Here is a 16,699-nt window from a genome sequence, read left to right as displayed (position 1 = left end):
ACCAAAAGGGGAGAGTTACTTTATCACTTGTGCTTCTAATTGGGAATTCTTGCCAAATATGCTAACCTGCAAAGCTTATAAAACTGTATTCACCCCATGGGGGTTGGGCATTTTTCCATATCTGCCCCTGGAGCCCTCCAATAAAGACCAGACTTCATATTAACTCCTATACTAATATTGTCTCAAAAGTGTGTTGTTTTATTTCTAGGTCTTTAAGGCATCACTGGCAATAAACCTAAAGGTAGGAAAAAAAATGAGCAGTGGCTGTGGTCTAAAATTGTAATTACAAGAAAATGTTGCACAAAAATGCTCAAAGTGCCTGTCCTTTAAATGAACTGATGATAATTTAAATTCTGACATTGCCACATAGGATTAGAAACTTTAGTTATTAAAAAGAGTTGTGCTGTTATTAGAAAAAATATTCTAATCATTGTCACTCAGCTATAAAGGAGTTCTAGAGCCTATAATCATAATGAGAGACAACCTTATTTTTATATTTCCTATTGGTTTCAATCAAAACTCAGGCACAAATGATTCACAGTGTTATTCATGGGGGAAAAAAACCCAAACCCCAAAGATCTTTCTAGATTCTCCCTAGTTGGTAGTTACAAATTCAAAGTTAAAAAAAAATGCTTTTTTTTACACAATAATTCACGTATTTAGGAAGTCTACTGTTTGCATTATACAAGGAGTTAGATCCAATGTTTGGGTTGTCTATGTTAGTAGCATACACCATAAAACCTCCTGTAACAATACCATGATCATCTAGTGGTCTTTCGTACCTTTAACACCAACAGTCAGGAACAGCATTTATTGGACTCCTGAGTCCCGGCTGCTAGCCTAGTGAACCTTGCCTTAGGTCAAAAGTCACTTTGATACCAAGCAATGATGATAGTCCATTCTTTCAGAGGTTCAGCTGTGTGCAGTATAGAGAAATAAGATGCTATGGCAGTGCTTCATTTCTGGAATGTTGTGGAGCGGTATTAATATCTTGCAAAACTCTACTGACCAAAACACAAATCACAGATACTGATTTTCAACATCTGGTAACATTAGACTTCTAAGTAAACAGCAAGACACACCTTATTGACCCCAGTTCAACAAACCAACCTTGAGATCCCAACTGCAAATCACTGAGTTATCTGGCTTTTAAAGTAATTCGCCTTCCCCAGTTTCCTCCCACCCCTACAAAAATGTGCAATCCCCACCCCCACCATATGTACTGGGAAACACTAAAAAACTTGAACAGGAATCACGAGTTACAGTAATTTTTAAGCAGTGTCCTGAAAAAAAACATTCATATCCTGTAAGTTATTGGTATTTTCTAAGTTTAGGAGAGTGTATTCTACCTTCCCAGCTGAAACCTAGCCCTAAGAAACCATTGATATAAACAAGACAAAGGAACTAAAGGTGCTGAAACTCAGCTCTTGTACTAATCAGTGGTGTAGCTCCAGAAATAGTTTTTCCCTATGTAGTTGATTCATAACATATGCCTTTCTGATAATTTAATCCTTATGGCTGTTATTTTACACAAAGACACATGTTTAAGTCACAAACACTTACAGATCACAATTAAAGCATTTTAAAGCATTTTTTAAAAAAATTAAAGTTTTCTTATCACAAGGAAGAACAATAGAAAAAAAATATTAGTTTTCCACAGTTATCTTAAAACAAAGTCCATAAGGACATATTCAGCAAAGTTAATTTTAAAAAGTAACACAACCAAAAAAAGCCAAACAAAAACCCCAACTAAAATCCAGCCACAGAATAGAATCTATAAAGCAAGCATTTAATATTGCACTTTGTTTCTCTAATGCTTGGATTTCACTTTTTTCTAATTCATATCAAGATTCTATATCAAATATTAGGCTACAACTATGAACCTATAATGCCTCTGAGCAACTAATAATGTTTAAGTGGGAAATCTTTATTTGATAAGGCTTTAGAATTTTCCACTCTGATCACAGCCTGTGATGCAACATCAGTTATGACAACATTGGTCAATTTTGTTTGATATATAGTTTTTCCAATATACTGGGATAAGTGCTTCAGTGCTATGTATATGAACAATTGTTCCCTAGTCTGATAACAAAAAAAAAAAAACCAAAAAATAAAATCATCAAATGCCCTTTTATGTCAACAATTTTAACTTGTAAAATTTTGTCTGGTTGGAAAGGATTGAAGGAAAGGACAGTCACAAAAATGGCAGCATAAGACATCACCCAATTTCCAATTCTTGCTTATCAAAGCCCAAACATCTGAACTGAATCACTTAAGACATGACTCTCATTTAATCATCCTGTCATCATTTTTGGAACAAAAAATATCTTTCATGTTTTCACAAAGGCCACTTATGGAAAAGCCTATTTTATTTTATTTATGAAGCCTTAAAAATAAGGCATAACTCTAAGAATGAGCACAATAGAGAAACACCAGCTTTCCCTCCCCTCCATTCTGAGCTGTTTCATTGTACAAGGATTCGCACAATGGATCAGTTTTTAAATAGCCAACATCAGACATGTCTCAGACCATAGATTTTGTTGTTGGTTTTTGGTTTTGGATGGGGTTTTTTGTTGTTGTTGGTTGGTTGGTTTTATTTTGTTTTTACATTATTTCTGAAAAGAAAATTTACATTTACAAATCTCTAGCATAAAAACACTGATCAGATCTAATAGCTCCATCATTAATTTCTTCTTTAGAATGCGTTCAAGGAGTCAGTGCTTTTTCTATATAATTTCTAGCATTTTAGATGAATGTACGATTAAAGTTGTTGGATTTTTTTTTTCATAAAATCATAGAATATCTTGAGTTGGAAGGGACCCACAAGGATCATCAAAGTCTAACTCCTGGCCCTGCACAGGACAGTCCCAAGAATCACACCCTGTGCCTGAGAGCATCATCCAAACACTTCTTGAGATCTGTCAGGCTTTCATGCAGTGACCACTTCCCTGGGGAGCCTGTTCCAGTGCCCAACCACCTTCTGCATGAAGAATCTTTTCCTAATATCCAACCTAAACCTCCCCTGATACTTCAGGCCATTCCCTCAGGTCCTGCCACTGGTCACCAGAGGGAAGAGATTGGCATCAGTGCCTGCCCCTCCACTTGCCCTCATGAGGAAGCTGTAGACTGCAATGAGTTCTCTCTTCAGTCTCCTCCAGGCTGAAAAACCAAGTGACCTCAGCCGCTCCTCATATGGCTTCCCCTCTAGACCTTTCACTATCTTTGCAGCCCTCTTTGTGTTCTCTCTAATAGATTTATATCCTTCTTATACTGTGGCACCCAAAACTGCCCCCAGGACTCGAGGTGAGGCTGCACCAGTGCGGAGCAGAGTGGGACAAGCACCTCCCTTGACTGGTTGGCGATGCTGTGCCTGATTAATCCCAGGACACAGTTGGCCCTCATGGCTGCCAGGGCACTGCTGAGTGATATTTAATTTGGCATCGACCAGAACACCCAGTTCCCTTTCTGCAGCACAGCTCTCCAGCCTCTTGTTCCCCAGTCTGTCTGTACATCCAGGGTTGCCCCATCCCAGTGCAGAATCTGGCACTTGCCTTTGTTGAACTTCATACAGTTGGTGATTGCCCAGCCCTCTCATTTTTCAAGGTCTCTCTGCAGGGCCTCTCTGCCTTTGAGGGAGTCAACAGCTCTTCCCATTTTATTATCGTCAGCAAACTTAGTATACCTTCGAGTCCTGCATCCAAGTCGTTTATGAAGATGTTGAAGAGAACTGGCCCTAAAATGGAAATTTTTTGTTATAAATTGTTGGTTTTAAAGCTCTCGGGACTAGACCAGGAGCGATCAGAGCAATTCTCAGCAAACTAATTTGAGTATGACTGGTAACACTGATACTCTGGCTCAGTTTTATAATAGTTTTACTCTATCAACCTTTAAACCAAGATGATAAGGCCAATGGAGCAATATTTGGGTCCCTTAAACAAGCTTCAGGTCAACAGAACCTGCTTCTCATGGATGACTTCAACTACCCAGACATTTGATGGAAGAACAATACAGCAGCTCATATATCAGCCATCAAGTTCCTGGAATATGTAGAGGACTGCTTCCTCATACAAAGGTTAGATGTGCCAAGCAGAAATGAGGCACTGCTGGACATGCTTCTCACAAACCAAGCAAACCTGCTTTGTAATATCTTTTAGTGATAACCTTGGCTGCAGTGATCACAATATTGTGGAATTGGAGAGCCAGCTGAGCACACTAAAGGTTAGTCTTAAGACAAAGGTTTTAGATTTTGGAAGAGCAAACTTCAGCTTGCTCAGAGCTCAGTTGAGAGGGATTCCATGGGAAACTTCCACAAAGGATAAAGGTGCTAGTGGCTGGGAGTTTTTCCAAGAACACTTTCCTGGAGGCACAAAAGCAATTTATCGCCTTTAAAGGTAAAAGAAATAGGCAGAGCAAGAGACCCCCCCCTCCCCTCCACACACACCCATCTTAACTGCAAGCCTCTGAGTCTGCTCAACATCAAGAGAAGCATACCAGAGATGGAAAAGTAGACATATATCTATTGAATACTACAAAGGCACTGCCAGGGCATGCAGAGAAGCAGTTAGAAAAGCAAAAGTTCAGCCCAAATTGAAATTGTTCAGAGATGTCAAAAACCCAAAGAAAGGGTTCTTTGTGTACGTAAACAGTAAGAAAAAGAAGGAAAATATGGACCTGATGTTAAACAGGAGAGGTCAATTAGTCACCAACAACACTGAAAAGACTAGAGGTTCTCAACACTTTCTTCTCCTCTGTCTTCTTCACCCAGCACTGTTGGGTCCCATGCCTTGGAAACAAAAATCCAGGTTGATGCAAACAGAGACCTACTGTCAATGAAGAAAGGGTTGGCATGTGAGCTGTTACAGGAGCTTGACCCAAACAAATCTATGGACCCTAACACTATCCACCCAAGGGTGTTAAGAGAGTTGGCTGACATCATTGCAAGGCTGCACTCCAAAACCTCTGAGAAGTCACAGAGATCGGGGGAATGCCCAGGAGATTGGAAGAAGGCTAATATCATCCCCATCTACAAGAAAGGATTAAAAGAGGATCACTGAGATTATAGTTCCATCAGTCTTATTCAGTCTCCAGGAAAGTTATGGAACAAATCTTCCTTGGGGCTATAAGAAGTCAAATGAAGCATGGGGTTGGGAAAAGCCAGCATGGACTCACCAAGGGCAAATAATGCTTAACAAACCTGATCACCTATGACTAAGTAACTGGCTTGGTTATGTGGGGTAGGCAGTGGACACTGTCTACATGGATTTCTCCAAGGCTTTCAATGCTGTTTTCCACAGTCTTCTCCTACAGAGACTAATGTGTTATGGTTTAGACAAGTGGTCTGTGCAGTGGGTGGGGAACTGGCTGACAGGCCACACCTAGAAGGTGGTGGTAAATGGCTCCTTTTCAAACTGGAAATCTGTCACAAGTGGGATCCCCCAGGGATAGATATTGGGCCCGATGCTGTTTAATATCCTCATAAGTAATCTGGATGATGGAATCAAGTGTAGCCCGATAAAGTATGCTGATGATACCAAGCTGAGTGGGGAAGCGGACACTTTGGAAGAAAGATCCACCCTGAAGGAAGACCTGGATAGGCTGGAAGAGTGGGCTAACAAGAATCTTATGAAGTTCAACAAAGACAAACATCTTGCACCTGGAAAACATCATAGCATAGGCTGGGATCTATCCCTCTGGGGAGATGTTTTGTGGAAAGGGCCCTAGGGATCCTGGTGGACAACAAGGTGAATATGAGTGAACAGTGAGCTGCTGTGGTAGAGAGCCAACAGGGTGCTGGGTTGCATCAACAAGGGCAGCACCAGCAGAGATAAAGAAGCCATTCTCCCATTCTACTCAGTGCCTTGTCAGGCCACACTTGGAATACTGTGTTCACTTTTGGTCCCTGATATACAAAAGAAGATGTGGGCAGGCTGGAGAGGATCCAGAGAAGGGCCACAAAGATGATATAAGGACTGGGAAGGTGTCATGTGAAGAAAGGCTGAGAGAACTGAGTTTGTTCAGCCTTAAGAAAAGAAGGCTAAGGGGAGACCTTATCACCATGTTCCAGTATTTAAAGGGTGGCTACAAAGAAGATGGAACCTTCCTTTTTACAAGGAGTCACATGGAAAAGACAAGGGGTAATAGGTACAAGTTACTCCACAGGAGATTCTAATTGAACATGAGAGAACAATTTTTCACAATAAGAATAATCAGCCATTGGAATAATCTCCCCAGGGAAGTGGCAGATTCCCCTACACTGGATGCTTTTTAGGTGTACTAGATCATCTTGTCTAGACCATGCTTTTGCCAAGAAAGGTTGGACCAGATAATCCTTGAGTTCCCTTCAAATCTGGTGTTCTATGATTCTGTGACAGAGTATCATAAACCCTGAAGATAATACCAAATGGGCAAACTGAGCTGCTGCTTAGTTGCCATAGTTCAATTTTTTCTTGCAATCTGAAATACACTTTCTACTGGAGACTCATTTTATATATAATTTCTGATGATTAGGTAACTACATATTATTTAAATAAAACCAAACACAAACCAACCAACAAACCTTCTCCTTCCCATCCCTAATAGTTAAGATATCTCTGCCCATGAACCCTGGACAGCATATGATTATCCTCTTTTCACACTTTCTTTTCACACTTTGCTAGTGTCTGCTGGTGCTGCTTTCACTTTGTAAGAAAATCCTCCTCAAAGAACAAAACCAAAACATAACTGTAAATAGCAGTGCAACATAACAAAACAAACAGTATTCTAACAGTTTGGCAAGCAATGATTTTACCTGAGATTAAGTGATCTTTAGGCAGTCTGTAACAAAACACTGCTTTGCAATAAAAGCAGAAAGGCAACAAATTCTTTTAAGAAATAAAGAAAGTATAAAATCTTGATCACGTCTCATTAGTTTCCTTCTCTTATCTCTTCCCCCACCTATCTGTTGCTTGTCTACTACAGTTGGCTGCAAAACATACAGCAAGGATTGACTTTGAAGGCATGTAGTGTTTGTAAATAAATCCACAATAGGATCAAAGTTGAAGAGGTGATACAGGATCAGCCCACTAGGACAATTCTGAGCATATGCAGGTAAAGTCCAGGCTACATCAAATTAAAAGAAAAGTCAGGGCATTTGTCAGCCTTCATCTCTTCATCTCTTTTTTTTGTTTTTTGTTCCTTGTTGTACAGATCACAAACAGTTGGGGGGGGGGTGGTAACAACAGTCCATCACATATGAGAATAAGTTGTAGTGACACTTAACTGTATAACACAAGTAATAAGCATGTGCAAATTTTCATAGAATCATAGAAAGCAGCCATTCCTCTCTTAAAACATGGTTTGAGTGTTTTGAAACACCTGACTGCACGCTAATAAGGCTGCTCCTAGTATGTGCCACTATTTAATGGAGGGGGATGCAGGTTTCCAAGCATGTGGAGCAGTCCTATGATGCGCTGTAGGTGTCAAAGCATGATCACAGGTTCTTTTCATTTATTCACCATACAGGCAAGAGCAATACCATTTCCTTTAAAAGCAAGTCTCCACTATGACACCTTGATCTTCAACACAGAAGGTGTGATTCAAAACTCAAGTCAAGTCAGCTTTTTATGGATTCCTTCAAGAAGAGGGGCAAGATGGTATCTCATCTGTGGGTTGATCTGGGTTTGGATCAATCTAACCAAAAGAAAAAGGAAAAAACCCCAAACAACAAAAAACAACCAAACAAACGACCAAATACCCCCCACCCCCCGCAAAAAAAAAAAAAACCAAACAAACCAACCCAAAATAAAATGTTGCAGCCTGGATAGCTGTTAATATGGTCGAAGGTAAAGAGGCAGGAAGGGCCTTTGTATGGGTTCCACAAAGATGTTTATTTCAGCCATGAGCGTGGATAGTGTAGGGTCAAATGCAAAGCCGAGGCTCGGTGAGGGCCCAGGTTCAAGTATATGGGTGGTCGGGGCAGGGAGAGCATCAGAGACCAATTATCAGAGGACATGGGTTAGGTGGGGTTAGGGTATGGGAGCCAATGGAGAAATAGGGTAGAAGGGGCATGGGGCCAACTGAGGGAACAAAACAGAGGTACATTGGTATAACACAACAGGGTTTGCTGTGAGAGAAGCCTCTTGTGTCTCCCCAACTAGGGGATGCCTCTCAGGGTCTCCACAATAAAAGCCACAACAACCCAGTGCATTTCAGCATCAATTGCTAGGAGGAAAAAACAAAATTCACAAGTTTAAAACAATTATAATGATATGTGGAATTTCCAGTCCAAGGGTTATTGAAATAATTGAAAAACTTCTAGTTAGACAAAACTTTGGATAAATAGAAATATTAAATCCAGTGGAAGACTTTAAACTCCAGGATGATGGCAATTTAAGGATAAGCATGAATAACTGCTATTAAAAAAATTTCTCCTTTACTCACACAGAAGTCCTTTGAATTATCTGATATATACAAAAAAAAAAAGACTTGACACATATCACTGGAAACATAATTTAAGAAATATTTAATTGAGAGAAGCAAAGAAGTTTTTCTTGAAATGGCATAAATTTATCAATAAATAAAATCATTCTACTTTTAAATTAGTTAATCCTCAAATATCCTATGAGATGTTTCAAAAAGCTCATGTGTTCTAAACCTTACCTCTTCTTTCTCTCTACAGGAGAAATAAAGGGTACAAGCCTGCTAACTTAGGTCTCAAAATCTAGATGTAAGAATAGTTTAAGCGTACCTTGCATCTTTTAGACAACATTGAATCAGTTAACTTCATATTGCCCTTTTGTTTTTGCATTTCAAGCCTGGGGGGGGGGGGGGGGGGGAATTGTGCTACATAATGCTATTTTCCTAAAGTGGATCAATTCAGACAAAACTTGGCCAGAGGACACTTTTTAAAATTTGTCCTATATCACTTCTTTTTCTTGAAAAAGAAAATAAAAACAACATGAAAAGCTTTGAAATTTACATCTCATTCATGGTTATTCAGTGGCTGCATTTTTAGTTCTGTGAAGGTCAAAAGTGTCGAAGAACTGTGAACTTCAGAAACCTTAAGTCATAAATTAATACCAATACATTGCTTTTCTACATAAAACTTCTAAAAGGCCTACATTCACAGAATTTAAACACACATGCAGGCAAAACAGTTTAGTGATTGCTATAAAATGTAAGGAAGCAGCAGAGGTGAAAGAGTTGAAACCTTAGTTTTAATAGACAAATTTTTAAAAATTATGTTTCGAAAATGGCAAACAACACTTTGAAAATTTCCAGAAAGTATTAGACTAGGGAAGAGTGCTGCCAAGAAAAAATTACCTCCCAGTTTGGCAGCTCCAGGAAATAGCATGATGGAGAAGCCAAGGCACCTCATGGAGCACCTTTTAAATGTGAGGTTGCAGAGTTCATGTAAAAAAATTTTTTACAAAATTATAAAAAGGGTAACCCGTTCTGTAAAACAGGCATGGAAAATTCTTGATGCAATTGATCTGCATCTTGCAAACAAACAAAAATCCTCCTCAAAACCAACTTATTCCATGTTCATAATTTTAATGGTTTCTTACAATTTTAGGAAGGAGAAACAGGTTTATAAACTTATTCCATCAGACAAAAAAAAATAAAATCAGTCACAAACAATATATAACTCATCATAGTCTGACAGATATACCTACTTCTGAATATAGGGGAGGAGGCAGAAAACGAAACTCCTGGATGTATGCAAATAATGGCCCTTGCAGTGCTCTCTGAAAATCATCAAAGCCAGCTACAGATGCAATACCAGACTGTCTGTTTTCCCCTGTGACCACTTCTGCATAGCTAGGAGGTGCTGGAGGGAGAAAGTACATACAGTTCAAACAAGTTCTTATGCATGACAAAATATACAGCATGATAAATATTAAACTTCAACCACTGAAAGATTCACCAGCAGATAAACAATGACTTAAAAATTGTTAAACAAAAAAGGGGGACTATTTTGTTTTATGCTGATATTAAGTTTATGTTCAAAGACAGACTGACGACTGTTTATTGTGGCTTAATTATCCCCTTAAAATTTAAATCAGACCAAAGATAATTTAATCCCTGCACAGGTAGAAATGACAGAACATTGCAGTCCTCTGTACTCCAGAAGTCTCCAGGTCTGGGATTTGTATTTAAAAAAAGCAAGATATTAGATATGCAAAAAGAGAAGGAAGGAAATACATAATTCTTTCTTTGGCCATGAGAGATCTCCAATAGAAAATAATATATTTTCACAAAGCTTTGGCTACTAAGGCTGATGAGAAAGCCCAGAAACTGCTATTATGGGTTGCAATGCCTTGTAACCAAGGATGCAATTGGGATACTGGAAGTGGAAGCAATGAAGTTACACACAGATATAATGGTATCCTGTGCTTTTATTTCTGCCACTTTCCCAAGAAGCTAGATTTCACTGCCTGTCCTAGAGACAGAAAGGCAGGGAGGGAAAAAAAATCTCTTGCTCTACACAGAACAAGCAGGCGGCAAGAAAACATCCACAATGGATTTCCTGTGGACTTCATTATAAAAGGATGTAATTTGACTCTGTTAACAAGACTGCAATGAATAAAGCAGACAAAAAAATCAAAAGAGAGTAGTGAATTGATTGAGATTTGTATTATCAAGTTACCTTCTAGTCTTTCAGGCAGAGTCAGACCAAGCCAGTTCATGTTCATGCTACCCTGGCTGCTTACACTTGATGTTCTGGTACCAAATGGATGTAGAGGAATGGTACCAATGACCAGTGGTAAGTTAAGGAATAAATCCACAGCTCCTGGAATATCAACATATACCTGAAGAAAAATGAAACAAGTATATGATTAAAATGTGGGGTTTTATCAGCATTTCATAAGTATTAGCCTAAGTGTGGGGGGTTGAGTGTTTTTCTGTTACTGTGTCAATTGAAAGAATTTTTCCCATTATCATGCCAATGGAGCTGGCCGGGCTACACCCAGGGTCCCTGATGAGTCCAGACAAAGGTGTGGGTGGGGACGGCCGCGGAGGGGCCTCTGAGGCTTCCGGGAGGGCACTCGCGTTTCTGGCGAGCTGAGAGGAGGATGCCTAGGATCGTTCAGCCACGCGGCCGAGCACAGGAGAGCCAGACCCTCTGTGATCACCTGCCCTGCATCTGCCCCGTTCCAGCCTCCTGCCTCTGCGAACACAGCTGATCCCCCGGACACACACGGTGAGCGAGGAGCCGCTGCTGCAGCCCGTTCCCGCCTGGGACCGGCGTGGCTGCTGCCGCCCCACCCCCGCCTCCTTCCTTCCTCCATTCCCGCCTGCCCTTCGGCAGATCCGGGCTCTGGACTAAGCACAGAGACAGCGTGCTTGCATCTAAAGGGACTGACACCGAGTTACCTATTTCGTTCTGTTAGCAATATTAACTGTTATTGTTTTCTGTTTGTATAGTTAGCTATATTAGTAAAAGAGCTGTTATTCCCACCCCCCTTATCTCTGCCTCAGAGTCCTTGATTCAAACAATCATAATACTTGGGGGAGGGGAGTGGAACCAAAGTCTCTATTCCAAAGGGAAACTTCTGCCCTTACTGGCAGACACCTGTCCTTTCAAACCAGGACAGATTTTGGTGCCCAGACGTGGAGCAGAGGGCACTGAGTTGAGAGTTAACACAGGAATAACAGCTCTCTTAACTGGCAATATGTTGTCTGGTTTAATCTGGTTTGTGTTCCATGTCGTCACAGCCATCTCCCTCCTATTTGTAAGCCCTTTTTTGAATTTGGGCCCCCTCACCAAGGTTGCTGTGGCTATTGTCCGATTGGTTTGGTGGATTAATTATGTCAGGAATTCATGGGTTTTTAATTTTTTCTGGGAAGCGGTTGCATGGATCCAGAGCTATCGTACTCTAACTGCGTGTTTCTGGGGCTATTTCAGTAATGGTACTTACTGTGAGGTAACAAGTGCAAGGGAAATTTTTTCCCAACCCATCACCCAGTTTTTTGAGGCTACCCCACTGGTTCTCAAGGATTTCAGATCTGTTTTAATTGCCAGTGTTATTATACAGTGGCTGGTGTTGCTGATTGGCCTGTTTTACTTAGCATTCAGAAACAAGGGAATATTGGCTTGGATGACAACTCTGATACCTGCCCCAGGGACTAGGGATGATGCCCCACAGCCCACTGTGAAAATGAGCCACCCAGAGTGGGTGGGGGCTCTAGTGAAGGATATAGGCCAAATGCTGAAAGAGCATAGCCAGATGATGAAGGAGTATTTTTCTCCAGCTGGTGAGAAACCCTCCCTCTGCCCTAAAGAGGGAGAGTCAGATGGTGCTGCAGTGGAACCCGTAGATGTTGTATCTGTCCAGGTTCCAGCTGGATCACAGGAGCAGCCACAGCCAGCAGCAGTTGCTCCTGTGGAAACTAGGAAATCTAAGATTAAAACGAGGCACTTAGATAATGGGGATCAGCAAGGAGGGTTCTCACAACCAGCAAGGGAGCCAGAGGTTGAGATTGTCACCGAGTCCCTCTCATACGATAGTCTCCGTAACCTGCGTAAAGACATTGCTCGGCGGTGCCGTGAGCCTTTTACAACTTGGTTACTCCGGGTCTGGGACCTTACGGGAACAGGTGTTCAACTGGATGGAACTGAGGCCAGGAATTTGGGATCCTTGGCCCAGGATTCAGGTGTGGACCAGATATTCGTAAGGGAGCAAGGCCTCCTTTCCCTCTGGGACCGGCTTTTAATGAGTGTGAGAGAGAAGTTTTTACACAGAGAGAGAATGCAGGAGCACTACCGTAGGATGCGCTGGAAGACCCTTGAGGAAGGGATCCGGCAGCTGAGAGAGACAGCAGTATTAGAGGTACTCTTTGGGAGGGATGGACAGCATGACAATGACCCTGACAAGGTCAAGTGCACAGGGCAGATGTTATGGAATCTGGCAACCTTGGGTCCATCTCAATATACCACCTACATAGCAATGATTAATGCTGATAACAGTCTAGAGACAGTGTGTTCTGTTGCCAACAAACTCAGAAATTTCGAGAGCATGATGAATGGCCCAATGCAGGCTAATGTCTCTGCCGTGGCCAGGGACCTCCAACAGGTCGAAGACAGGATGAGGGATATGAGGGAGGAGGTGATGGAGAGAATTGAGGAGGTGAGGAAGATCAGCGTAGCACCAGTACGAGTCACAGGCCCCCAAGTCAGAGCTTCACGTCGCCCTGCTAGGGAGAGAGGGTACACCTCACGAGCTGACCTGTGGTTTTTCCTGCGAGACCATAAGGAAGACATGGGAAAATGGGATGGGAAACCCACTTCTGTCCTGGCAGCACGGGTGCGTCAGCTCAGAGTGGGAAATGCTAACCGAGGGAGCCGCACTAACATGAAGGTAGCCTCAACCTCCCAAAAGCAAGGTGCAGGGTATTACAGCAAGGAGGATGTTCTGTCAGATCCCCTGGAAGGAACCTCCACTATGTATGCCCAGGAAAGAAATAATAACCAGGGCTAGAGGGGCCCTGCCTCTAGCCAGGGAGAGGCATGGGATGATAGGATCTATTGGATAGTGTGGGTGCGATGGCCTGGCACGTCAAAGCCACAGAAACATAAAGTGTTAGTTGATAATGGTTCACAATGCACCCTGATACCATCAGAACATGTGGGGAAGGTACCTGTTTCCATTGTTGGGGTGATGGGGGGATCACAGGAATTCACTTTGCTGGAAGCTGAGATTAGCCTGACAGGGAAGGGGTGGCAGAAACATCCAATTGTAACTGGCCCAGGGGCACCGTGCATTCTAGGCATAGACTTCCTCAAAAATGGCTACTACAAAGACCCAAAGGGGTTCAGGTGGGCTTTTGGAATAGCTACTGTAGAGACAGAGAGCATTAAGCAGTTGAACACCTTGCCTGGACTGTCAGAAAACCCCTCTGCAGTAGGACTCCTGAAAGTGACTGAGCAACAGGTGCCAATTGCCACCATGACCGTGCACCGCCAGCAGTACTGGACAAATCGAGATGCTGTGATCCCCATCCACAAAATGATCCGTGATCTAGAGAGCCAAGGGGTGGTCAGCAAGAGCCACTCACCCTTCAACAGTCCTATTTGGCCTGTGCAGAAATCTGATGGAGAATGGAGACTGACTGTGGACTATCGGGCATTGAATGAAGTGACTCCACCACTGAGCGCTGCCGTGCCGGACATGATGGAACTCCAGTACGAGCTGGAGTCCAAGGCAGCAAGGTGGTATGCCACCATTGACATTGCAAATGTATTCTTCTCCATTCCTTTGGCAGCAGAATGCAGGCCTCAATTTGCTTTCACCTGGAGGGGCGTGCAGTACACCTGGAACCGACTGGCCCAGGGGTGGAAGCACAGCCCCACCATCTGCCACGGACTGATCCAGGCTGCACTGGAAAAGGGTGAGGCTCCAGAACATTTGTAGTACATCGATGACATCATTGTGTGGGGGAACACAGCAATGGAGGTGTTTGAGAAAGGAGAGAAGATCATCCAGATTTTGCTAGGAGCCGGTTTTGCCATTAAAAAGAGCAAAGTCAAAGGACCTGCCCGAGAGATCCAGTTCCTGGGAGTGAAGTGGCAGGATGGACGGCACCAGATCCCCACTGAAGTCATCAATAAGATCACTGCAATGTCCCCACCAACAAGCAAGAAGGAGACACAAGCTTTTCTAGGTGCTATCGGCTTTTGGAGAATGCACGTCCCTGAGTACAGCCAGATTGTGAGCCCTCTCTACCAGGTCACTCGCAAGAAGAACGTTTTCCATTGGGGCCCTGAACAACAGCAAGCCTTTGCCCAGATCAAACAGGAAATCGCTCATGCAGTGGCCCTTGGCCCAGTCAGGACAGGACCAGAGGTAAAGAATGTGCTCTATTCTGCAATTGGGAACCATGGTCTGTCCTGGAGCCTTTGGCAGAAGGTGCCTGGTGAGACCCGAGGCCGACCCCTGGGATTCTGGAGCAGAAGCTACAAAGGATCTGAAGCCAACTACACTCCCACAGAGAAGGAAATCTTGGCTGCCTATGAGGGAGTTCAAGCTGCCTCAGAGGTGATTGGCACAGAAGCACAACTTCTCCTGGCACCCCGACTGCCAGTGCTGGGGTGAATGTTCAAAGGAAAGGTTCCCTCTACCCACCACGCCACCGACGCCACATGGAGCAAGTGGATTGCCCTCATCACGCAGCGCGCCCGTATTGGTAACCCAAATCGCCCTGGGATTTTGGAGATAATTATGAACTGGCCAGAAGGTGAAGATTTTGGTTCGCTGATGAAGAAGAGCAGAAGCGGGTGACCCGGGCTGAAGAAGCTCCACCGTTCCACCAGCTGCCAGCAGATGAAACACGCTATGCCCTTTTCATCGATGGTTCCTGCCGCATTGTGGGGATGAACCAGAAGTGGAAAGCTGCCATATGGAGCCCCACACGACAGGTTGCACAAGCTACCGAAAGAGAAGGTGGATCGAGTCAACTTGCTGAACTCAAAGCTGTTCAGCTGGCCTTGGACATTGCTGAGAGAGAGAAATGGCCAAAGCTCTACCTTTACACTGATTTATGGATGGTAGCCAATGCTCTGTGGGGTTGGCTGGAAAGGTGGAAAAAGGCTGACTGGCAACGTAGAGGAAAACCAATCTGGGCTGCTGATGAGTGGAAAGACATTGCCACTCGGGTAGAGAAGCTCCCCGTGAAAGTCCGTCATGTGGATGCCCGTGTTCCCAAGAGTCGGGCTAATGAAGAACACAGGCACAACAAGCAGGTAGATCAGGCTGCACAGATAGAGGTCTCAAAGATAGACTTAGATTGGGAACACAAGGGAGAACTGTTCATGGCTCGATGGGCCCACGATGCCTCAGGCCATCAGGGCAGAGACGCCACCTATAAGTGGGCACAAGACCGAGGGGTGGATTTAACCATGGACAGCATCTCTCAGGTTATTCATGACTGTAACACGTGCGCTGCCATCAAACAGGCCAAGCGGGTGAAGCCCCTCTGGTATGGGGGGCAATGGTCCAAATATAAGTACGGAGAGGCCTGGCAGATTGACTATATCACACTGCCTCAGACCCGCCAGGGCAAGCGCTACGTGCTGACCATGGTGGAAGCCACCACCGGATGGTTGGAGACCTACGCTGTGCCCCACGCCACTGCTCGGAACACCATCCTGGGCCTGGAAAAACAAGTCCTCTGGAGACATGGTACCCCTGAAAGAGTTGAGTCAGACAACGGGACTCATTTTAAAAATAGCCTTATAAACACCTGGGCTAAAGAACATGGCATCGAGTGGGTGTACCATATTCCCTACCATGCACCAGCAACTGGGAAAGTCGAATGGTGCAATGGTCTGCTTAAAACCACCTTAAAGGCACTTGGTGGGGGGACTTTCAAGAACTGGGAGATCAATCTACCAAAGGCCACATGGTTAGTGAATACCTGAGGTTCCACTAACCGAGCAGGCCCTGCCCATTCAAAGCCCTTGGAAGCAGCAGATGGAGATAAGGTTCCAGGGGTACACCTGAGAGGCATGTTAGGGAAAACTGTCTGGGTGAACTCTGCTTCCAGCAAAGACAATCCTGTTCGTGGGGTGGTTTTCGCTCAAGGACCAGGTTGCACTTGGTGGGTGATGCAAAAGGATGGAGAGACCCGATGCATACCCCAAGGGGACCTTGTTGTAGGGTGAACTATATATGATACTGTGCCTGTAACTACATGTATGTATATAATTTAAAGGTTTCAA

The 16,699-nt window shown here is 43.5% G+C and overlaps 1 protein-coding gene across 3 annotated transcripts in view; it reads right to left on the bottom strand.

Annotated features, from left to right (window-relative positions):
• Positions 1 to 619: 619 nt before the first annotated feature.
• LOC306814086 (arrestin domain-containing protein 3-like) overlaps positions 620 to 16,699 on the bottom strand; it is a 29,565-nt gene continuing 13,485 nt past the window's right edge. Inside the window, exons 6-9 of one of the 3 annotated variants that reach the window (XM_079329799.1) lie at positions 10,628 to 10,790; positions 9,654 to 9,808; positions 9,301 to 9,362; positions 7,195 to 7,668 (exon numbers count right to left, since the gene is read on the bottom strand). In XM_079329799.1, the coding sequence (XP_079185925.1) occupies positions 7,587 to 7,668; positions 9,301 to 9,362; positions 9,654 to 9,808; positions 10,628 to 10,790 (462 nt within the window). In that variant the 3' untranslated portion in view covers positions 7,195 to 7,586. Of the gene's footprint in view, positions 3,734 to 7,194; positions 7,669 to 9,300; positions 9,363 to 9,653; positions 9,809 to 10,627; positions 10,791 to 16,699 lie in introns of those variants that run through there. The other 2 variants (XM_079329801.1, XM_079329800.1) reach the window with 2 other exon arrangements.

The sequence above is a fragment of the Erithacus rubecula genome, assembly GCF_903797595.1.
Source record: "Erithacus rubecula genome assembly, contig: SUPER_W_unloc_2, whole genome shotgun sequence".
NCBI lineage: Eukaryota > Metazoa > Chordata > Aves > Passeriformes > Muscicapidae > Erithacus > Erithacus rubecula.
The sequence above is the reverse complement of the archived record's forward strand: the minus strand, read 5'-3'. Positions and strand labels throughout refer to the sequence as shown.